The sequence below is a fragment of the Ciona intestinalis genome, chromosome 11, assembly GCF_000224145.3.
Source record: "Ciona intestinalis chromosome 11, KH, whole genome shotgun sequence".
NCBI classification, from domain to species: Eukaryota; Metazoa; Chordata; class Ascidiacea; order Phlebobranchia; family Cionidae; genus Ciona; species Ciona intestinalis.
The window spans coordinates 1272034-1294084 of record NC_020176.2 but is presented as its reverse complement, the minus strand read 5'-3'; the positions used below and the strand labels follow the sequence as shown (position 1 = coordinate 1294084).

The following is a 22051-nucleotide window of genomic DNA, read 5'->3' as shown; positions in this document are numbered from 1 at the left end:
GGCTATCAGTTTAAACATAAAAGTTTGTCTCGACTTAAACTAATGAAACGTGCCTATTAATTGAAACTCGGTTTGCTTGTTAATTCATATTATTTTAGCAAAAGAATTAAAAAAATATAGAATTTGATAAATTGACTAAATTCTTGGAACAAAATTATAAAGGACTGAAATGATTTAGAGACAAGAGGTAAGTTGAGATAATTTAGCCAAACGTTAGGTAATTGGGATGTGTATTTTTTGTTAAGTTCCATGGAAATTAATCCTTATAGATTGTTTAGATAAAATTGCTTTGTAATGAAGATTAAATCCAATCAACATAATATGTTATAAACGAACACTGATTATGAAGTGACTCCAAACATGCCTAAATATGTCTATGCAATGCTCACACATGCAACGTTCACAGTGTCCTCATAACACTAAACAATAAACATACATGAAGCATTGCACTTTAAGATATCTAAACACCCATTTCTACTGTTTTAAGCATAGCCTAGATGAAATATAATGCCTAGTCTTGTTTTAGCCTAAGTTACTGAAACCTCTAAGGAGACATTTTCACATACAGTGTTAAGTTGAAATGTATTGAATGCAATGGCAATTCGGTTGCAACAATCTATACTTAACATTAAAGCAGAAACTCATATGCACAGCAGGTACAACAGCTTCTAGCAGAGTATTTATATGTCATAAATTGTTGTTAAACATCACAATTATTCATCGTATGCCATTTGTTCTGGTCCATATGTTACAACCACTCTCCTAACAGCTTGTTGGGTATGTGGGAACTCTTGTGTTATACGATCGAGTATGTTAACAGTGTGATTCATACGATCATCTTGCTTTTGTAGCTAAAAACATTAAAGGTATGTTATAGCTTGGGTGAATAGTTAAAACTTTCAACTATCAAAGAGAAAATAGTATATTTGGACAAAGTTAGTAGTGAGGACCACATAAATAATAACTTTGGTTATGTTTGTATTATTATTTTTTCTTACAATATTTTAGAATAAAACATAGATAAATCGGCCTACCTCATTAGTTAAAGCTTCTTCAGTCTTACATATTGGGGTGTACTTCCCTGCTTTCAGTGATTGAAGATGTTTTACTTTAGTTTGTTTTGCAACAAGATCATTCAAGTTCTGTGTGGATCAAATAATGGTTAACATGTCATCATGTTGTCAACTAAATACAAAATCACACTTTAAGTTTCGCATGTGTATAAAGTTAAAGACTTATGACCAGTATGTCAGTTTTAACACCCTTTCATGTTTTCTAAGAAAATAGTTTTCCTATTTTACAAGTTGAAATAACATACAAACAACATACTCTCTGTTTAATTTCGGCAAGATGCTCGATATCCCCCTCCAGTGTATCTACCATCCCTTGTAACTGTTGAACAGCTATTTGTTTTTCTTCCAAATTTCTTCCGACCTCTGCTTGATTCTCACGAAGTTGTCGAATATCGGTGTCGCATGTCTCTGCATCCTGGTGGTTTAAAAGATTACAATTTCACATCCTTAAAAACGGTGCAACGATGGAGCAGTATTTACATTCTCTATGTGCTACAGTGTTTTTAAACTAACCAAGCAATAGCACATAACATTTTTAACAGGTTGTCCATATTTTACGGTAAAAAGTTGCATGCTGGTAAAGAAAGACCTTTAACTGAAACACATAAACTGTTGTTTGCCAATTCTGTGCTTTTCATTGTTTCAATTAATTAGATCTGTGCTACTGTTTTCGAAAAGATAAATTATATTATGCTAATTTAAATAATCCCCTCTCTCACCTTCTGTGTTTGTTTTACTTTCTTTTTTATTTCTAAAAGTTTCTTCTGGAATGTTCCTTTGGTTGGAGTTTTTCTGTCAATCTTTGATTGTGCTTCCCCACGTGTAACAATCGTTTCACGACGTGACACCACTTGTTCCATTTCCCTCATCATCTGATCTTGTTGCTTCATGAGTTGTGTGTATCGTACCTGTGATGGGATAATCATGCATTGTGATGTAACTATACTATATTAAAATGATCTTGTAAGTATTTTGCAACACTTGTGCTGTGTATTTAACTCAATGGTCATAAAATGTCAAATACACCAAGTAAAGATCTTTTAAATAAATCATAGTAGACTTCGCATACTTGTTGGGTAAAATCTTATAGTTGACCCAATAAAGGCAAAGAGAACACATCTTTATATGAATTCCTAGCATACATTTCATACATCACCTGCATTCTATGAATCTCAGCTTTCATTGCTCTCATCTCTCCCTGCCCAACCTCGGAATCAACAGCTGACCTTGTCTCCTTGGCCAGTTGTGTCTTTTTTTCCCACAGCATTATCTGACGCCTGTTCAAAATTTGAGATTTTATTAATACTATACATCTAATGTGCAAAGTTTATAAGATGTACATGCTCCAACACAACAAAAGTCATATTTGCACATTCACACAACTGAAATTATTTTTAACACAACTGTATAAGTCCTGCCCAAGAGTATAACAATTACCAAACCAACCAAAATTCAGGTCCGCCCATTCACACACTGCAACTTGGACATCTTGTGACATAAAAGTGGCAACTCATAAATAGGTTTTTAAGTATTACCACAAATCCAACTTACTCAGCTTCAATCAAACTGTTAAGAAGTCTCTCCTTCTCTTCCTGCAATCCTTCCAACTTGGTTTGCATTTGTATTGAAGCAAGTTCTGCTTCCTGTACAATAAGTTTGAGTTTTATTAAATAATCACTCACAAAGTAACATACATGGTTTATGGTTACTTGTAAGCTGGCACAAGATATATGAGACAGAACACCCATGTGAAACTAGGGGCCAGGCAGGTACAACTTTCAGTTTGTGGTTGCATTTTTAACATACTACACTGTAAGTTAAACAGAACTTTAAACACCCATGTAAATTTGTTCTGCCCACCAACCCATGTAGGTTATTGTTTCCTTAACTTCATGAAAAAAAAAACACCAAAACTATTAAACTACCTTTAATTCTTGGATAAACTCATTCTCAGTGAGAATATTTCCTTGTTCGAGTGTTTCTTGGATTCCTTTCTCCTTACTTAGCAATGTGTTAACTTCACCATTGCGTTTTGCATGTTGCGAACTGAACGTTCAATCTCATTTTGTTCTTGGATCTGTTGATCTATTTCCCCTAAAATTTAAGATTCAAGTGCTGAACAAAAGTAAAGGATGTATACATCTCATGCACACTGTCAAGTTACAATTGTGGCATATTCTTGTACAAAATGCGTATTATAAAATCTTCACTGTTAAGATACCAAGCATATAAAATAAATGTAGAAAATATAAGTATAAAATCTCATTGGTAATCCCTAGGTTATAATGTTCAATGCTTTGCCCAAGAACTCTGACACCACCAACCAAGCAACCAACCTTCTATTCTAAGTTTCTTCTGTGTAAGAATGGTGTGTTGTTTCTTCAACTTATCCACATCTACATTTTGTTGTTCCCTCTCCTTAGATAACTGAACCAACTCATGTTGCTGACGGAGCCAGAATCTTTGTAATTCAGCAATTCCTTGAGATGAACCTTCAATTTGTTTGCTCAGTGAATTGATCTGAATTTCCAGAGGTCCAATCTCTTCGCCCTGAACCAAAACAACTACGTTAACACAGCTTGAATAAGATTGCTCGATTGTAAGTTTATTCATTCATACCCATATACCAGCAGTGTTAAAATCAGAGACCAAGCCATTGTTATAATGCCCTTAAACATCTTATTGATGATGATGATGTCCTGATGTAAAGTATGTTTTAGTCCAACCACAGAGAGTATTAATTTCAAAATCAAGTTTGGTGTTTTTCCCACCTTATATCATAATCAACCCCTTTATAACTAAATACGATAGTCTTTGGTTTACCAGAAGATTTCTAATAAATAAAAGTTTCTCACCCCACTGTTAGCCAGTAGTTGCTCCAGCTTCTTATTATATTGGTCGATAGCTGTTTGTTTACGTTCAATAATCGCGTTGCGCTTGGATGCTTCTTGTTCTGCTCGACTAATCAGGTCGTTTTTAGACGAAATATCGCTCTCTAGCTCCTCACACTGGATTGTAAGGTGTCGGATCCGTGACGTGCACTCTGTGTGTTGCAACGAACACCGTGCCATCTCATTCTCCACTTGCGAGTAATCAGCTTCCTATAGAAATAACATAATTACGTGAGTCTAATTAAGATTTATTGACAGTTTGTTTTTTTAAAAGCAATGTTTCACTGTTTTATTCGGGTCGCCTATATCATGGCATAATTATAATGAAGTAGTGCTTTTTAAAGGGGTATGTTAAAGAGAAACCTTGTGTTTTTTAATGTCATAGTAAGTGAAGATAACACTTAGACGCTTAGTTCATCTTTAGGCTTTAGTTAAAAAGGAATATTTACCCACACATTACTAAATGTATGAAATATCAATAAATCAGTAATGAACAAAAGTCAACTAATATAATACTACACATATATATATTTTACCAATATCTAAGTTTGTACGACAAAACTTACAAGTTTTTTCTTCTTTTGTCTGATATCTTGTGTAACTTTCACGGTATAATTCTGAGCTTTATCCGCAGTTAGTTGTTGCTGTAGGTCCTTCATAATACGATCTTCCAAAGCAACTTTCTCCAGATATTCACGCTCAATTTGTTTACGAAGAGCATTGATCTCACTCAATCGCATTGAGCGTTCCTGACATAGAAATAACATTAATAGAAAAAATGAATATTTTCGTTGGGCCAAATTCAACCATAAGTAAATGTCACATTTATAGTTTTGCATGGAGTGTAACTTTAAAAGTTTTACCACAGATGTCCTATTTTATACTATTCATGCACATATAGTTACTTCACTTTAGTTATTTTACAAAAATAAGATCATGCATTGTTTTATAAAACAGGATCATGTGGCAAATTAAACTGACTCATATTTAAATTGAATAATTGCCATTAAATTCATTGAACCCTATATACATCATAAAACAGACACTCACAGTGGTAGCTTTATTATAAGCTTGTTCCGTCTCATGCAGAGTACGACTGTAAGTTCCGTACGTCTGTTTCAAGGAATCTTGTTTGATTAAATTTTGTTTAATCAATTTCTTGGTAACAGTTTTGTCGGTCTCTGCTTTGTTGAGGACCATTGTTAACGTTTCATTTCTTTCTTCTTCTTTTTGAATGGAACGTTTGTATCCGCTAATCTCTGTCTCAAGAGATTTAACTTGTTGCTGGGCCAAGCTATAAAAGAAATCATAAAAATGCATATCTTTTTGTTATAAATACCAGAATACTTTTACACTCTTGAATTTAGTTTAATAGAATTCCGAAGGGTGAAGGGGACAAATCTTGCATAAATCCCAGGTCCTTGACAAGAACCTCACCAACAAAGAGTGTAATAAATCAATGAGTCTAATAGAAACAGCAGCCAAGATAAATAGTCCATTAGTGAAAACAAACCTGAGAGCTTCCTGCATTGCAGCATGAGCTTCATCTCTTCTTTTCATTCCAATCAAACTTGAGTTCCATTGTTGATAAAGCTGTTTCTTCTCAAGGTTGATTGCCTAGTGGGGTGGGTAAGTGTTAAGAATGCTACAGACACAACCTCCTACAATACCAAGTGATTATAAGTGACGGTTGGGCAAAGAAGACCACTGCTTTAGATTAACTAAAATTGGAATATTTTTCTTTAAATTTTTCCTTGTTCAAAGCGAACTGCTCTTGTTTTAAAACCCCACACCCCGCATAATGTTACACCTCAATTTCATCTCTTGCTTCATGTAATGATTGCTTAGCTGCCAAAGTTTCCTCAGATTGTGCGGATTGTTGTGCTTCGTACATCGCGATTGTTTCACGAAGATGTTCCACTCGTTCCGTCAATCGATTCACACGGAGATCCTGTGATAGTTTGTTGAAACAGTGGATTAATAATAATTTGTTATGGTTGGTCAGTCATAAATATATCCAGGTTGATACCATGAATCATGATGAAATTCTATGCATTGGTATGACAATTGACAAGGAAATGAAGCTTTTACAAGATGTGTACAAACATACTTTGTTCTAACACTGGATTTATAAGCTGACAATCCTTATAGTTGGTCAGTCATAAATCTACCCAAGGTGATACCATGGGGAGTATAAATGTTCTTTAAATACACTAGTATGACAACTGTTAAGGAAATGAAGCTTTTTACAATGTGTGCACAATCAGACATAGCTAATACTGCTTGCCATCCAGAACAGAACACTAGTATTACCAATAAAAGCTAAATTAACAGAAACAACCCTTCACCTGTTGTTTCTTAATCATCTCAGCTTGTGTGACTTCCACGTCAGCTTTCTCAGCAGCTCGTTTCATCACAGCGATGTCAGAACGAATATCTTCCTTAGCATTCTGCATATAGAACAACCTTGTGGCCAGGTTCTCCACCTCTGTCTGTAGTTCCGAGTCTGAAATAAAACAAAGAATAAATATGCAATCACAAATATGTTGTGTTAGGGATCTTGGAAGCTATTGTTCCATTGAAAACCATTGAAGTCTAGACTTAACTGCAAATGTTGTAGGCAGGACACATTTAAAATATTTTCTAAAAGGAAGAGGAATACAGTGTGACCAAAAAACAAATATTTGAAACAAAAAACTTACTCTTCTTTCGTTCTCTCTCTGATTGAGATTGAACCTCTTTATATTTCTCCCGGACCTTCTGAAGATCGTGCTCTTTGTTCCTTCTTCTTTCCGCTGACATTGCGTGTTTGTCATGAAGTTGTTCAAGATTGGATTGTTGACGTGCAAGCTCTTGTTGGACTCCATACAACGTCACACCAACTTCTTCCCTTGTTGTTTTCTTACGTTTTAAATCATCCATCTGGACAACACAACTTATGGGTTACAGAAATAAAGTTTAAAAACTATATGAAAAACTGTCACAAAATTAATAACTTTATCCCATTATTGTAAGAATAATAACTTACCCAAAACCACAGCTCATTAAATGGTTGTATTTACCGAGTGGTCTATTACAAAAATAATACACCAATATGCAAATTAAATACATTTTTCCACTTTAAATCTGTCCAATCACAAGTCAAAAAATATTTAACATTTTTGTCAAACACAAATTAACATCTCCCTTCATTGTGGTTTGAACCACGAACCATCAACTCACCAACTCCTTTCTTTCTAATCGAGCTTTCTCCAGTTGTTTACTGAGTTGGGTTTTAAGCGCTGATTGGAACCGTCTCATGAGAGGATGATCAGGATCAAGAACAACAAGATCTGATTGAACTTCATCCTCTCTGTCGGAGTCAGATTCCATTCCCTAAGGAAAAACATGATTAGATCATTGAGAACAGCCTCATTGGGCCTAGAGTATATAGGGAGTGTGGTGGAATAAAAGAGTGTGTGGCCGGGGTTATACATTCATCATGAATGATTCATGCCTTGTTCGCTGTACCAGCTACAACAAATAAAAAATATTATGGCTAGTGCAGCTGAACGAGCTTTAGCAAAAGTTTGCCGAATCGTGGAACAGGTAGTTGAATATCATCACATAGAAGGAAGTCAATGTATTGCAGGAATGAAGGGTGTTGTTGGGGTTATAGGCTAACTTTGGACTTAACCCAGGGGCTCCCTCGTGCGGCTTGCAATAGAACCTCAGTCGTATAGAATGGTTGGAAGTAGTAAACGTTTATCACATGTGAGGTCTCAAATATCTCATTTCTTACGAAAATCTTTACCTGATCCATATCATCGTGTTCATCTTCGGTCTCTGTGTCAATATGCCCCAATCCTTCCCCTAGATTGCGCAATAATGTGCTTGTCTCTCCTGTGAAACACACCACGATAATTAGAAGCTATTTAAAGACGTTTTTTGGCCTCACTACTATTGTGTTGTTTTAAGAAATTGTATATAATTAATGAACTTTTGACCTTGGGTGGCGCTGCTAGGTCGACTCCTCCTCAGCTCTTCATCACTCCCGGTGGAAGTTGGGGGAGGTCCGATGTTTAACGAAGTTTCAACAGAAGGCATGTCATCCAGCGTTAACTGCATGGTGAATATGAAGTTAATGAAATGTTGTACTCTTGTATATATCAATGCCAAAATAGATGTTATGCCAATGTCCTACAAAATATCACAACATAATCAGCAATAAAACTGACACACAAAAACGCAAAAGGATTATTGGTTAAAATTTTAATAAAAGTAAGGTTTGATTTTAGTATGTATAATCATACTTCTTGTAGAGCCTTCACTGTCACTTTAGAAACAGCTTTTGCGAAACCGGGTTGTTCATCTTCTCCTTCTGAATCCCTGGGAGATTGAATTTGAAAGTAAGAATCAATTTATTGGATTGTGCTCCTGTGTGGCATTTATAATACATGTAAGCCTTAAAGTACGACTAATTTTGACAATTCTTCGTCAATAATAATAAACTGATGTGAGGTGAAAATGTGTCCGTTTGCTAAATACACAAAAGAAAAAAGAAAATTTGAAGCAGGGAGTTGTATTAATGCAAAACAAAATTTTTACATTTTTAATGATATTAGTTATTTAATCCCAAAAATTCTTACCTTGGATGATCCGCCATGTTTTCTTTGCTTTGTGAATATAAATACTTATTGCAGTTTCAAGAAACTGTCTATTTTACAACAACAAAACGTTTCAAAACAAACCTTGAAATTTCTAAAAATCTGTTTTGTGTTCGTTGCCAATAACAACCAGTGTTTCCAGTAAAGAAGTTAAAACCAGCAAAAATGTGTTTATGTGATAAGTTATTTATTGTAAGTTATTTATAAAGGCTTATTTTTAAACAAAAGTGTTTTTAAATTCTGATTTTGGGAATAAAAACAATAACAAAAAACAAACATAATTAAATAACAATATTTTATATACCGATGACTTTGCTTTGCAATTCTTAGTTTCTTTCGTATAATTTTATCAAGTCTGTATACGTATTGTACGTTTTTGTAAACTAAGATTTTGGAAGTCTGTATACGTATTGTACGTTTTGTAAACTAAGATTGTAGTAGATGGTTCAGCGCGGAAAGTGAAGTATGTCAGCCTATGATGAAGATTTAACCGAGAACGGTTGGTACTTGGCTCTATCACAAAAGCATGAGGATTTATTTATACGAGCAACAAACGAACGTTGGATGGTAAGTCACGTGTCACGTCTAATGTAATAATACATAAAATCATTGAAAGTTCACACTGGAAATACGATAGGAACAATGTTTCTTAAAACTGCCAAAAAAACTAATTAGTAAACTCAAAAAAGGGTTTGATGTTTTGTACATGCTTTAACGTTCTGTAAAAATTTAAGTGCCTTTGGGCTAGACGCTAGAGTTAAGAAACACCAAGACATACCTAAACATGAACCTTAGTTCAAATAAGTGTATGGTGATGAATGGGTTATCCAACAATATGTCAAACATAAAATATAATAAAAAATTAAAAAAATATAATAAAGGTAAATAACAAGAGATATCCAGTATCATTTTTGTCATATTGCATTATACAAGTTTTGAATAACAAAATAACACCAAAACATTATATGTTTAAGAGCCCGCATACAGTGCAATAAATTCCAAAATACTTTTATTTCACAGATATGCATACCACGTGTGGGATCATGGAAAGGTGGGATCGAAGATGGCGACTTATTTTCACAGAAGTCATTCGAATCTCATATTTTAAAACAACTTGTGGTTTACGGAGATAAACCTGAAGTGGAATCGAATAAATATTTAACTTATAATGGAAAGGTGGGTTTATTCTATGTTTGTTTATTATATTTAAACCCATGTTTTTGTATTTATTTTTTGCTTACTTAAGATATGTGTTTTTTTTATTTTTGTATCTCCCTTGTTCAATTCTATAACATAAGGTAGGAAGGTGGGTTAAAGAATTAGTGCAACCTATGCTGTTATGTTTTTATAATTTTATCTCTATTTAGTTTGAAAGGAATGTATTGACCCTTCACAAGTTGACATTTACCCTATAAATTTTAATAAAGCGTATATTTTACTGAAATAAGTTATGAGACATGTCATTTAATTGACAGCACTTTTATTTCACATACAAACTCTATTTTTTCACAGGAAGTTTTTATCACTGGACCAACAGTAACTTGTGGGGAAGGTTTCACCAATAACTTCAACATTCCATCCTATGATAAACGTAGTGAGAGATTAGAATTACATATTGAAACTTCTCATACTTCCCAAATTCTATTCGAAGAAACATTTTTCAACCAACATGATGAGAGTTACGTTGTGCTCTGTCTTTCACAACCTCTTGAGCAACACCTAGTGTCTGTAGGAGGCAAGTAGGACTGTTTCAGTTTGAATCCACATTAAATAATAAAAATATTAAAAAATGAACAAAGTTTTTGTAAGGCTAGGTACTGTAAGAGCAAGTGGTGTATTTTTAAATTTAAAACCCTTAAAAAACTGCTGTAAATTATAAACTCAAAGTGTTTCCCAAATACATTAGATTTAAAAAAGTATGTAAATAAATTGGGTAAAAGTTTTCTTTAACTTCTTTTCGCCTACAGATGAAGAATCTTCCTCATCAGAAGTTGAGAAAGCATCCGGACCTCGCTGGGAGTCGTATGGATCATATGTGTGGACGCGGGCTTATCATGGGAAGAGGTTGCATCATTTCATTGATGAGAGGATCACCCATTTTGTGTCCGAGAGGAAATATCCATGTAATTATGAAGTGAGGTCGTTAAAATCAAGCGATGAACTTGTGGTGGAAGCTAAAGTTGTTGCTGTGAGTTTATTTAATCTATAAACGCCAAACCTGGGGTGGCAGGGTAGGCAGCCCTACTCTGTGATTTTCTGCATTACCTTAATCAGTAAACAATGTGAACAAATTGGTGCTATAGAAATGCGTGTCACACTTTCCCTCGCTACCCTGCATTTTTAAAAGTTTGGTGCCTATGATTTATTGAATTAATATAAGTTATATTTTATATATACAGTCACTGAAATTCACCACAGCATTAGGCAATTGTCTTGGTAGTTAGTGCAGCATTATTCGCTGCTGCTGTAGAAAAATCGCAACAATAGGCCACTTACCGCTCAATGTATAATAAAGGTATTTAACAATGCCTAGTATAATATTGCACCTGCAAAAATGTGCTTGTATTAATTTTCCATGGTACACTGAGCTTCTATATAAATATTTTCCAAAAATACCTGTAATACTTGATTAAATCTCAAAATGTACAGTCCAGAGCGTTTTAACTGAATGACGAAATATGTTATAACTTATAACTAATTTTTTCTATTTAAACCTGCAGTGTGGTGAAGTAAATTTCATGGACTGTATAACTTTTTTTATGGAGTTTGTGATAAAATTTTATAACAGGCAACTAATTATCACAGGAATGTGCGGAGAAATTCATAACAAGCATGGTTCAAAACGTGATAAAAGATTCAAAACTGGTGGGTTTGGTTTTGTGTTTAAATGTTTAGCAAGCCTTATTATTGTTTTATTCATTTAAAGGGGCTAAACACACCCCAAATGTACTTCGCTTTAATCGATAGAGTGTGTTTTTCTAATTCCAACGACACCTTACTTGTTTTAATCGGTTCTGTATAACCAAAGATATTCCAGCTCAAACACCGTGAAATTCAAAAAACTGATTTGAAAGTTGCGTGGCGAAAAAAATTGAGAAGTGTACTACCCACGTGACAAACACGTAACAAAATTGTTGAAGCGTGGCCGCTCTCATTCAGAAAGGCGAGAGGCAGTGTTTTCAGCGAAAAACGAGAGAACAAAAAAAACGCAAAAAAGCACAAAAAAAACGCAGGTTTCGCTTTTACGAATGAATCAGTCACGTGACTAGTACGTTCCTACGTCACAATCACGGAGCTCGTAGTAAAAAAAGATAGCGCTAGACATCACTGTTTGAGGATGAATATCTCCGCCTATACTGGACCAATTCTAATAAGCAAAGTATTTTTGGAATCAATAAAACGGTCGCTTTATGAATTTACCATAAAAAATAAAAGTGACGTGGGGTGTGTTTAGGCCCTTTAAATAACATATTATAACTTATTTGATATTATTTCTGTAGAAAAAATACATAGAGGTTCCTTCGCAACAAACAGCACTCTATTCTTCATTAGAGGTGGAATATTAAATGTTTAGTATTATTTTGATTTGTTTTTACCTGTTATTTAATTCCCAAGGGTATAATATATGGATTAACAGTTTTTTTGTAACATACTTGTTTTTTTTAAGGGTTGGCTATATTTTGTTTAGTTTCTATGTTTAGTAAAAGTATGTGTTAATTGGTGTATTCTTTGGTTTTTTACATGGTGACTTTGGTTGATGCTGTAGGCGTGCTTTTACACATTCTTAATCTTAAGAACAAACCAGTTAGTTACTAGTGGGTTGAATACGTTGGTGGTCATAAACCTATACAAAGAAAAAATGCCATAAGAATAGTATTATATACTAGTATCATTGAGGATAAAGGTATTGTAAATATAAATTATGATTTCTAATATTTATTTTCTGCATAAACTGCTCCACAGAGCTACATACTGCATGGAACATATGTTGTGAACATGAGAGAGTTAAACGACATTATGTCGGTACAGGTAAATATTATGCATTAGATTTGTTTGTAATGTACATAACACAACAACTCAACTCATCACCATTGTGTGTATCTCAAGCTTGTAATTATTAATTCTTTATAACATGTTTGTGTTGCATGTATTAATGTTTGACAAGTATACATAACATCGTGTGTCTTTATATTAATATGAGAGTACATTGGGTGAAGGTATCATGTGTAGTTTTTAACAATGGTTGACGTAAAGACAACATTCCAATACAAGTTTTCTTTCTGGTAAATCTAGAACTATGTTTAATTGCACATTTTACATCAGCATTATCTACAAAGGTATTATGGCAATGTGATTTCTACTCCTGTTATTACCATTTCACAATTTTCACTCATGTTGAAAAAATAAGGATTATTTGAAATAATGCTATTTATCCTTGTATGGCTGGGCGGTGACAGTTATTATAACATAGGAGTTCTGTTTTATACACCTCATGTCTGCTTACAAGTTACTCATCTATATGAAACTTAATGTGTGAGTATTTGTGGGGATTTTTTCAGTATTTTTGTAATGTATGGCTAGTTGGACCTCTTATAATTTAATTATGTTTATTAAGTTATAATGATCAATCCATGTTTATCCATAAACTGTTTATCCATGAACAGGATGAACAACTGAACAAGATCACTCGAAACTTAAGTTCTGTTAAATATGACGACCTTGAAATAAAAGAGGAATTATGGTGAGATAATGAGCTTTGTGATGTCATCATGTAGTCTTGTATGATAAAAGTTGCTTACAGTATCTTTTTTATTTTACAAATAATTTTTAGAGAAAATAATTTTGTTTTATTTGCCTTAATTTTTTAATTTACTACAAATGGTTGCAGAACTGTCGTTTTGGTAAAAAAAGTTTTTCTCGTAAGTATTGTTAACATGAATAATTACACACCAACTAACATAGAAATAACATACAGCACAGGAATACCACGGGCTCGCCGTGAGTTGTCTATGATGAACAGGTTTCGAACACCGGGTGAAAAACTTGAATGCCTGGAAAACACGATTCGGTTTTTATCTCCGAGGACAAGCCAAGCAACTCGTAAGTTGGCAGTTTTAGTTTTGTTGACTTTATTATCTTATGTGAAGTTCTTGGTAAATCAAGTGTTATTAAACATGTGCTTGGCCAATATTTTATAAGCTATCAAACTTTAGCTTCAAGTTTGTATTATTTTAGGCAAAAGTTACAAACTTTTGATGTTGATACTAATTCTACTTAAACAAACTGTTAGGAGTTTTTTTTATCGAGTTATGCCTTATTACCAGAAAACTACCTTGATATATTTTTTCTAGTTCAAATCAATGCAAACGATCGTTCTGAAGCTACAAATAAGAATGGTGATTATGATATCATACATGGTGTGATTGTGTATTGTGTAAACATCATTGTTTGTCAACAGAACCCATTGTGATGTCATCAGATGATCTGCTCCCTATATTAATCTACTTAGTATTAAAATGTGAGATAACCAATTGGTTGGCAAACTTGATGTACATGAAGTATTTCTACTTTACAAAAACAAACAAAGATCAACACAGGTCTGTGACAAGTTTTAACATTAAATGTCTCATATTTTTAATTTATAAACTTGCTAGCTTTTAAATATTCAACCATATTTAATATGCATGCATTCAAAAACCTGCATGTTAACTCATGTTGGGTAAATATAAACAAACTATAAATTAGATATTACTAACTGCTCTGTAAATACAAACGCCAACACTGTGCTGACTAGCTTTTATTTCGTTTTCCTCAGTGGTTGTCAAAACTTGTAACTAATGAAAAAATATTAAGTGCAACTATAATTAACAATTAACATAGATATATTATATTCTCAGTTTTTATCTGGCAACACTGGAAGCAGCAGTGGAACATGTACGGAACAGAAATATTAAAATAGATCGCACCAAGGTGAGAATCACATAAGCAACATTTTTTTAGTAAAACTAAAACATACACCTTTTTTGCCTAAAACACTCCCATTTTATAATAAGATTGACAGGTCTTACAATAAGATTGACAGGTCTTAGTATTATAAATGACTAAACCACCTAAAACAATGAACTAGCCATTGTAACTACATTTTTAATCTAATAAATCAATCAATTTTACACCTTATATAAACATACCAAACCTTATATAAACATACCAATTATATGTTTAGTTGTCTGCATTGTCTTCACACGAACAAACGCAAGAACTCCATCATTTATTCAAGGTAAAGTATCAAGCAGTGTATATTTAACAGTCTGTTCCGTTTTGGCCCACTAGTTAGCCCATATCCTGCTAATATATTCCACCAATTAACTTAGTAAAGGTCACTGGCTTTTATCATCTAGGTGTTAATGTTATTCACATGCCATTGATGCCTGGGATATTTATTGTGTGTTTAAATGTTGATTTACAACTATGTTGCTTCACTCATAAACATGACAAGGAGTTTGTATTGTTTGCAATCTGATCATAAACCATTAGTTTCATTTTATGGTTCTACAAATTGAATTAAAAGTGTTTTTTTATCAAATCAACACATCTAATTAGTTTCTGTTTTTCTCTCATTAATATTAAAGTTTATTTAGAGTATTTCCTATCTTTACGGAATTTACTCATTACCCTCTAAATAACATAGCAGTTAATTTTAGTTGACGTTTTTGTGTATTTTTATTCTGAAGTGACAAATCAAGTATCTTTTTTAGTATTTTGGGCTATAGACCCATTACCCAATAATTTACATAGCAGGTAATGTTCCTAGACTTTTCACATGGAGTGACAAACTGACAATACTGGTGAGCATCTTTTACAATCATTTTATATTTCTTTCAGTTGATTGAGAATGTTGACGTAGCTGGGGTCGATAGATTATTGCGACAAGCCCAAGATATGAAGAGTTTACACGACCATGACAAGTGTCACCCGTTGTGTGAATGCAACAACTGCACTAAGTTGTCCAACAGGTGAATAATATGTTAGCGGATAATAAGTCATATAATAAAACCATTTAAATTCTAAGCTAAATTTTTCAATTTTGATTGTTTTCTATGTTACTATGGGTAGGTAGGGCAGTTAATTTGATTTTTTCTGAATAAATGATCATTGATTACACCACACATATTTAACTGTAATAAATTCTGTGAATCTGCCCATGATCTGGTGCTCATAGAGTTAAATGATTCTTGTGTAAAGAAATACAGTTAGGATCTGGTGCTAGGAGAACGTAACAGACATAAATTAAGTCAAATCGAATCTATTTAAATAGGAGACTGGTGATGCCATTTCGGCAAAATATATCTATTTTATTAAGCAATCAGTTGGACTTGATTTTTGTCTGTTACATTTTTGTAGCACCAGATCCTTTACATACATATGTGTTACTTGTTGAATACTGACCTTGCCTCATTGTGTATAATTATTTAAACCTAAAACTGAATGATTGACAGGTGGTAACAGTGTGACCTAGAATAACCTCCTGACCTTTATTAACCCCAGGAAAGCTAACCGAGGATCATACGTTAGCGTATCTTCAAGAGATGACAGAGGTAGAACAGCTTTGCATATAGCAGCTGTGACAGGTGATGGTTATATCTTAGTGGAAATAAATAAATTATTTGTCTTGTTGCTGCTGCCATTTGATGGCATATGTGTCCTTGGGCAAGACACTTATCTGCAATTTCTCCAACCAAATGGTCACTAAAGGGTTGTCTAAACTGTCAGCCATACATAAAAAGGTAAACAAAAAGCGTGTACAGAGTGTATCAAACAGAACACCCGTGTTATAACAGTCGTTGCCACGTCACGAGAGGGTAAATAAGTGACATTCATTAAATTCTTCAAGTTTCCACCCAAAACTGTCATTATAGGAATGGCCACCTTGAATAAGTCACTGCAGTTCCCACACACAAAGATAGAAACATCAAACGAACCGAAATATCTGCTTGTTTACAAACTGCAATTGCTGCAACAACTCAGCCGTGTTGCTGCATGGGTTAGATGGGTATGGCAACTACAAAAAAAAATCCTCCATAAAAGCAACAAGCCCCATCCTTACATTGATACAGCACTTAATAATATTCCATAAATACAGGCAAGCATGAGGTGGTAGATACGTTACTTAACCATGGATCAGATATCAATGCATCAGATTACCACGGTGCTACTCCACTGCATTTAGCTGCACAAGAAGGAAGCCAAAGTGTTATTGTGAGTTTACAATTATTATTTTAGTGTCATATCTATTTTATTCCATGTTGGTGAAGTCCGATAGCGTGAAACGCCATGGGACCAAATATCCTGTGTATTTTTCAATTTTTTTAAGAAAATGATACCCATTTTGTGGCCTGTTACTACTTAAAAATTTTCTTAAGGGAGGCCATGTATCTTTCAAATAAGAGACCAACTTTTGATAATTTATGTTCTGATTCAAAGTAGTTAAAATAAATAAGTTTTAAACTTCTTCTTTTCTTTTCAGTTCCTTCTGTTACATCATGAAGCTGCTGCCAACGCTGTAGACAACAATAACAATACTCCACTTCATCTCGCTTGTTATGGGGGCCATGATGGGGTTAGTTGGTTTGTTGGTGTGTGGGATAACACTGGGTTTGTGTTGCCTTGTTGTGTGTTAAGTTTTATGTAAGAACTGGTAAAAGTGGTGCATCCATTTTAAGTAAGGTTGTGATTTTGTAACTACTATAGCTTGCTTTTAACCACTTATGGCTGAAAAACTACAATCGTTATAACATGTGTGTTCTGTTTCATACACCTCGTGCCAGCTTACGAGTTACCACGTATGTTACTTTGCTACTTTTTAAACCGTGTGATGTAATATTGCAACTTATTGTTGATAAAGTAGATCTTTATTATTTCACAGAGTGTGAAAGCGATGTTATTTTACGACCCTGTACGGGCTGTTGTTAAAGTTGATGCAGTGAATGACCAGGGTGATATACCTCTGCATATCGCTTCTAGATGGGGATACGGTTTGTATATTAGATATTGAGTGCCTAATCTTACTCCATTACAGTAGAAGTTAGAAAAATGTAGAATGCTTGGTGTACAAAACAATGTACAAACTAGGTTTTATATACTGCATGCTCATTGTGATACTACTGCATTATTATCCATGAATGACAATCTCTTTAGGTCATTTTAATTTCTCTGGTTCACTTTGCAGTAGGAGCCTTACATATAAAGATTAGAAGCAGATTTCTTAGTTATTTTTTTTCTTAGTTAAATACATCTTCGGGGTAAAATGTTTGCTGATATTGTATATTTTAATTACCATGGAAATCTTATATTCAGCCTCCATAGCGCAAGCATTGGTTGAATGCGGTTCCGATATTTCATGTCAAAACCGCAAGAAAGAATCGCCACTAGACGTTGCTCACAACTCACAGATGAAATATATTCTACAACACACGGAACTTACTGTGACTTATTCCAACCTACGACCTGAACACACTGTGCCGGTAGTGAATGTAAGTAACTAAACAAGTGTAACTAAATATAAGTAGCCCCAGGGTAGCTAATTACAAAAAAAAACAAAAAGCATTAATAAAAGCAACTCGCATAGACGATCATTTTTAAAAATCCTACCGATTTTGAGATTTAGCTAATTTTACCTTGTTTGTATTTATAATATATAAAGCCCCAAAGGTACAAGTCAGTGGTTTTGTTAAAATACGGCAAGAAATAAACTTGCTTGATAACGTCGAGTATGGAAATGTTTCAGAATAACTCCTGCATCCTATTTTCTTGTCTGTTCTTGTTAAATTTACCACCGTGATATAACACATAGCAAAAAGAAATTAATTAGTCTTATGTTGTTATATTTTAATAAAATCCAAAGTAACAAGAATTTTTCTTAGAAAACAAAGCATTCCAATATAAATCAATTGACACAGAAGATTAACCAATCAAATGCTTTGAAACCAAAAAGCTCCAACCTGATTGGTCAGTTTAAAAGGGAGAAGCCAAGCCTTCCTAAACAGGTAAACCAATCATTAATAAGTATTTTCTTTATATATCATTGATAGGAATTTTATATTTTACTAATAAAATATTTAAATGTCTGCACTAAACATTTTTTTCCATAACGATCGTCTATTTTTATGTTTAAACATATATTTTATTTCTATGTTAGATATTGAAACTCCACCGAGCGGTTACAGACAACGATGTACACATGGTGGCGTACATGTGCGGGTGGGGATTGGACGACGATAGGTCATGTGACCCGCTGTGCCAGTGTTACAAATGTCAACCATCGCAGGTTTGGTGTTTGTATATTTTTAACATTTAAAAATCTATCTGTCAGTGGTTAGCCTGCCTGCCTTTAGTCAGAGGTTACGGGTTCCAGACCTGTTGTTGCTTTCATTGTGGGTGTGTAGGTCCTTGGACAAAGATAAACAAGTTACTTTTACTAGTTTTACGTATAGGTCGTACTTTCTTACATGTACGTAAGATGCAGAAAGACTTGTGCATCAGGCGATTTGTAGCTTAGTAGCTGAACTAAAATGGCCGAAAACGCAAGGTTAAATTAAGTTCATTTATACTCTTATCTCCTCACACTTCATGTTCAACAAGGACCTCACAAATATACAATAAAACAAGATATCATAACAGCAAGGATCTACTGCTATGAAAGCGTAAAACATAAAAAACGCAAGCCCAAATTTGTTTTTTTTTTTGTCTGTTATGTTTTTGTAGCACCAGGTCCTTACTGTATTTCTTTACATTTTCATTCTTTTGTGGCTCACCAGCAGAATCACCTATAAATCTGGTGCCATGTAGAAGAAGCAACTAAAATTTACCATTTAGTGACTACAATGTCCGTTATGTGTCTTGCCAAAGGACACATATGCCGATCAGTGTCAGTACCGCTGTCGAGCATCAAACCAGGGTCACTTTGGTCTTCCATACAGGCGTCTAAACCATCGATCTACGGCGCAAGATGTTATATACCATAATATCAAAACAGTTCATACTTTTTTATCTTCAGGACATCATCCTCCACGCAAACTCTACATCTCCCGATGGATCAACTCCTCTCCTCATCTCATGCATGCGAGGTTACGTTGAGATGACCCGAATGTTGTTGGATCATGATGCGAGGGTTGGATGCAAGAGCAAGGATCGCGAACTCTCTCCTCTTCATCTTGCTTGTCAGTATGGATATGAAGAGGTGGGTTGTTATGACATCATAATTAGTTCATTATAATACAAAATTCAACGATTGCTATCTTTCATTGAACGAATGAATAAAACTTATTTACCATTCTGTTGCGGGCAATGGCGGTCGTTATCGTTATAACACGGGTGTTCTGTTTCATACACCTCATGCCAGCTTACAAGTCATCACGAATGTAGCTTTGTGATTAATAATAGGATTTTTTTGTTCATGTAATGCCTAAAATAAAAAAAGAAGAATATTTTCCAATTATAACATCATCAGATTGTTCGCTTGTTATTGGATCACGGAGCTGTTTGTGATGTCAGAAACGCAGAGGGGAACACCCCAATATATATGTGTGCTGCCAATGGCCATGCATCGTGTGCTGAAGTTCTTCTTGAGGTGATATGTTGTTTTTATGGTTATAAAGACTTAATATATTGTGTGGATAGATAAAACTGGACATTATTATTCGGAGTTTGTGATTCTTTTTTTAAAATGGGTTATATTATTCTTATATATAGTGTGACTGTTCTAATGAATTTATTTTTCGTAGTTAAGATTTCTAATGTGTTCTGTCAAAAAATTGTCAAAAAAGATAATTTGTTAAATTAACAACAGTAACGTATGGGTCATAACTTATGTGACTCTTTTCGTGCAGTTTGGAGCATCAGTGAATATTCGTAACCATAAATATGACGCACCTCTTCATGAAGCTGTAAAGTGGAGAAACATAAACGTTGCAACATTACTTATGGAGAGTGGTGCCATGACTTATTATAAGAATAAACAAGGAATTACTCCACTACAAATGGCTAAGGAGGTAAACTTAAACTTTTTGTTTTAAACTGCTCTCAGTTTTCATTTTTACAATGGTTGTATAAAATGATTGTATTATTTTTTTGTCATTTTCCTGAAATGTTGTATTTTAAATTAGACTAAAAAGTTTTCTTGTTTCGTAACAATTGTGCTAATAACATCGCAGAACCCTGAGATGTACGCCGTATTGACGTCTGCACCACGTGATCATGACGTCACCGAAACCACTCAACCAGAAACACAACCTCAGCCAATTAAATGCCACCGTTACAAGAAAAGTATAAGCCAATCAGAAGCAGATGAAATGCTGGCTAACGATTTGTTTGAACGATTCACCCCTGACCCCGCCCCTACCACACCCCCTTTACCCGCCCCCACCACACCCTCATCATCCAACCCCATATTCACGTTTCATGATAATGTACCCGTGACACCTCCCATTCATATGAAGCAATCATGTGATGAAATAGCAGGGACAGGGTTTTATAAACCTGACGCGGATCCGAAAAAAGTGACCTCTGACGTCACAGATGACATCAGAGGTTCAAAAGCTGAAATTAAAAATAATAGTGACGTAAAACATGACGTCATCGACTCAACGGAAGTTCATTCCGGGAGTGACAACCTGAAAGTGCCAGGTGACACCCTGGAGTCTCACAATGTTACAACTCCTTCCACAAGTTCTTACAACCCTTATTTTGAAATCGGGAGTCGAAATTCAAACAATAATGAAAATAGTGACCTCACAAATAAGACGCACTCCAACGATGACGTAATAAAACCGGATCGTGACGAAGTGACGTCATATTTATCGCTGCATGAAACGAGTTAGCGACGTCATAGTTCAATCATTGTGCAATAATCAACAGTATTGTTACGTAACAAATCTTGTTGCCATTTTATTAAAAAGTTTCTGTAAGTTTTTATATATCAAGAATTACCATTTTTGCCGATTGTACGTCATAATTGCCAGGTAACGTTTATTGAGCTACGAATGACGTCACAAATACACATAATGGTATTCGTGACGTCACTGAACATCTTTGTTTTACCCATTGGTCACATAATATATCAAAAATTGTTTTCTAAGTAAATAAGGTTTGATTGTTAAGTCAATGTTACGAAATATTGCAGATTGTGACGTAGCAGTGAAAGAGATCATAGGTTAAAGATGATTATTATGTCATAATAGTTGTTGCAAAGTACTGTGATGTCATATTGAAGCAACTGTGTTCATTATTTATTTTGTTTGTAAATTGTTGCAATTGTGACGTAATCAAAATGTTCTTTAATATTGTAACACGTCACAATTTAATAACTGATAAAAATGAAACTCTTGTCCAACGTGTGTGATGTCATAAAGCATCAACAGTAGGCATTGTTACGAAATTATCAGCC

At 34.3% G+C, this 22051-nt stretch overlaps 2 protein-coding genes across 3 annotated transcripts; one reads left to right on the top strand and one right to left on the bottom strand.

Annotated features, from left to right (window-relative positions):
• Positions 1-97: 97 nt before the first annotated feature.
• LOC100183274 (ankyrin repeat domain-containing protein 27-like) lies at positions 98-21993 on the top strand. Of its 2 annotated transcripts, XM_018814163.2 has the most exons (26): positions 98-187; positions 9049-9177; positions 9631-9786; positions 10123-10345; positions 10578-10798; positions 11416-11475; positions 12111-12164; positions 12574-12639; positions 13275-13351; positions 13586-13710; positions 13962-14006; positions 14069-14207; positions 14508-14580; positions 14834-14887; positions 15493-15623; positions 16156-16238; positions 16751-16866; positions 17135-17227; positions 17534-17642; positions 17965-18140; positions 18531-18653; positions 18806-18934; positions 19664-19846; positions 20117-20236; positions 20496-20656; positions 20816-21993. In XM_018814163.2, the coding sequence occupies exons 2-26, from the start codon at positions 9076-9078 to the stop codon at positions 21483-21485; spliced, it is 3489 nt and encodes a 1162-aa protein (XP_018669708.1). In that variant the 5' UTR covers positions 98-187; positions 9049-9075; the 3' UTR covers positions 21486-21993. The 2 variants fall into 2 exon arrangements, with proteins under 2 accessions (XP_018669708.1, XP_002123303.2); XM_002123267.5 differs by lacking the exon at positions 98-187 and having other exon boundaries at positions 9003-9177; positions 20496-20657; positions 20820-21992.
• LOC100175445 (coiled-coil domain-containing protein 40) lies at positions 564-8745 on the bottom strand. Its single transcript, XM_009861832.3, is given in 21 exon segments — positions 564-851; positions 1035-1142; positions 1330-1488; positions 1793-1981; positions 2230-2350; positions 2625-2716; positions 2999-3090; positions 3093-3167; positions 3410-3623; positions 3929-4174; positions 4531-4713; positions 5015-5258; positions 5478-5581; positions 5775-5915; positions 6313-6470; positions 6667-6886; positions 7187-7339; positions 7758-7846; positions 7951-8065; positions 8257-8332; positions 8593-8745. Coding segments are annotated over 21 exon segments (2934 nt in total). The 5' UTR covers positions 8610-8745; the 3' UTR covers positions 564-713.
• Positions 21994-22051: the final 58 nt, after the last annotated feature.

What these genes read in the sequence shown, in the direction of transcription:
- LOC100183274 (XM_018814163.2), top strand. Translation starts at nt 9,076, where the DNA reads ATGTCAGCCTATGATGAAGATTTAACCGAGAACGGTTGGTACTTGGCT. An exon ending in AGCCAAGCCTTCCTAAACAG is followed by an intron (nt 18,654 to 18,805) that starts GTAAACCAATCA and finishes TTTCTATGTTAG; the next exon opens with ATATTGAAACTCCACCGAGC. An exon ending in GTCAGTATGGATATGAAGAG is followed by an intron (nt 19,847 to 20,116) that starts GTGGGTTGTTAT and finishes TAACATCATCAG; the next exon opens with ATTGTTCGCTTGTTATTGGA.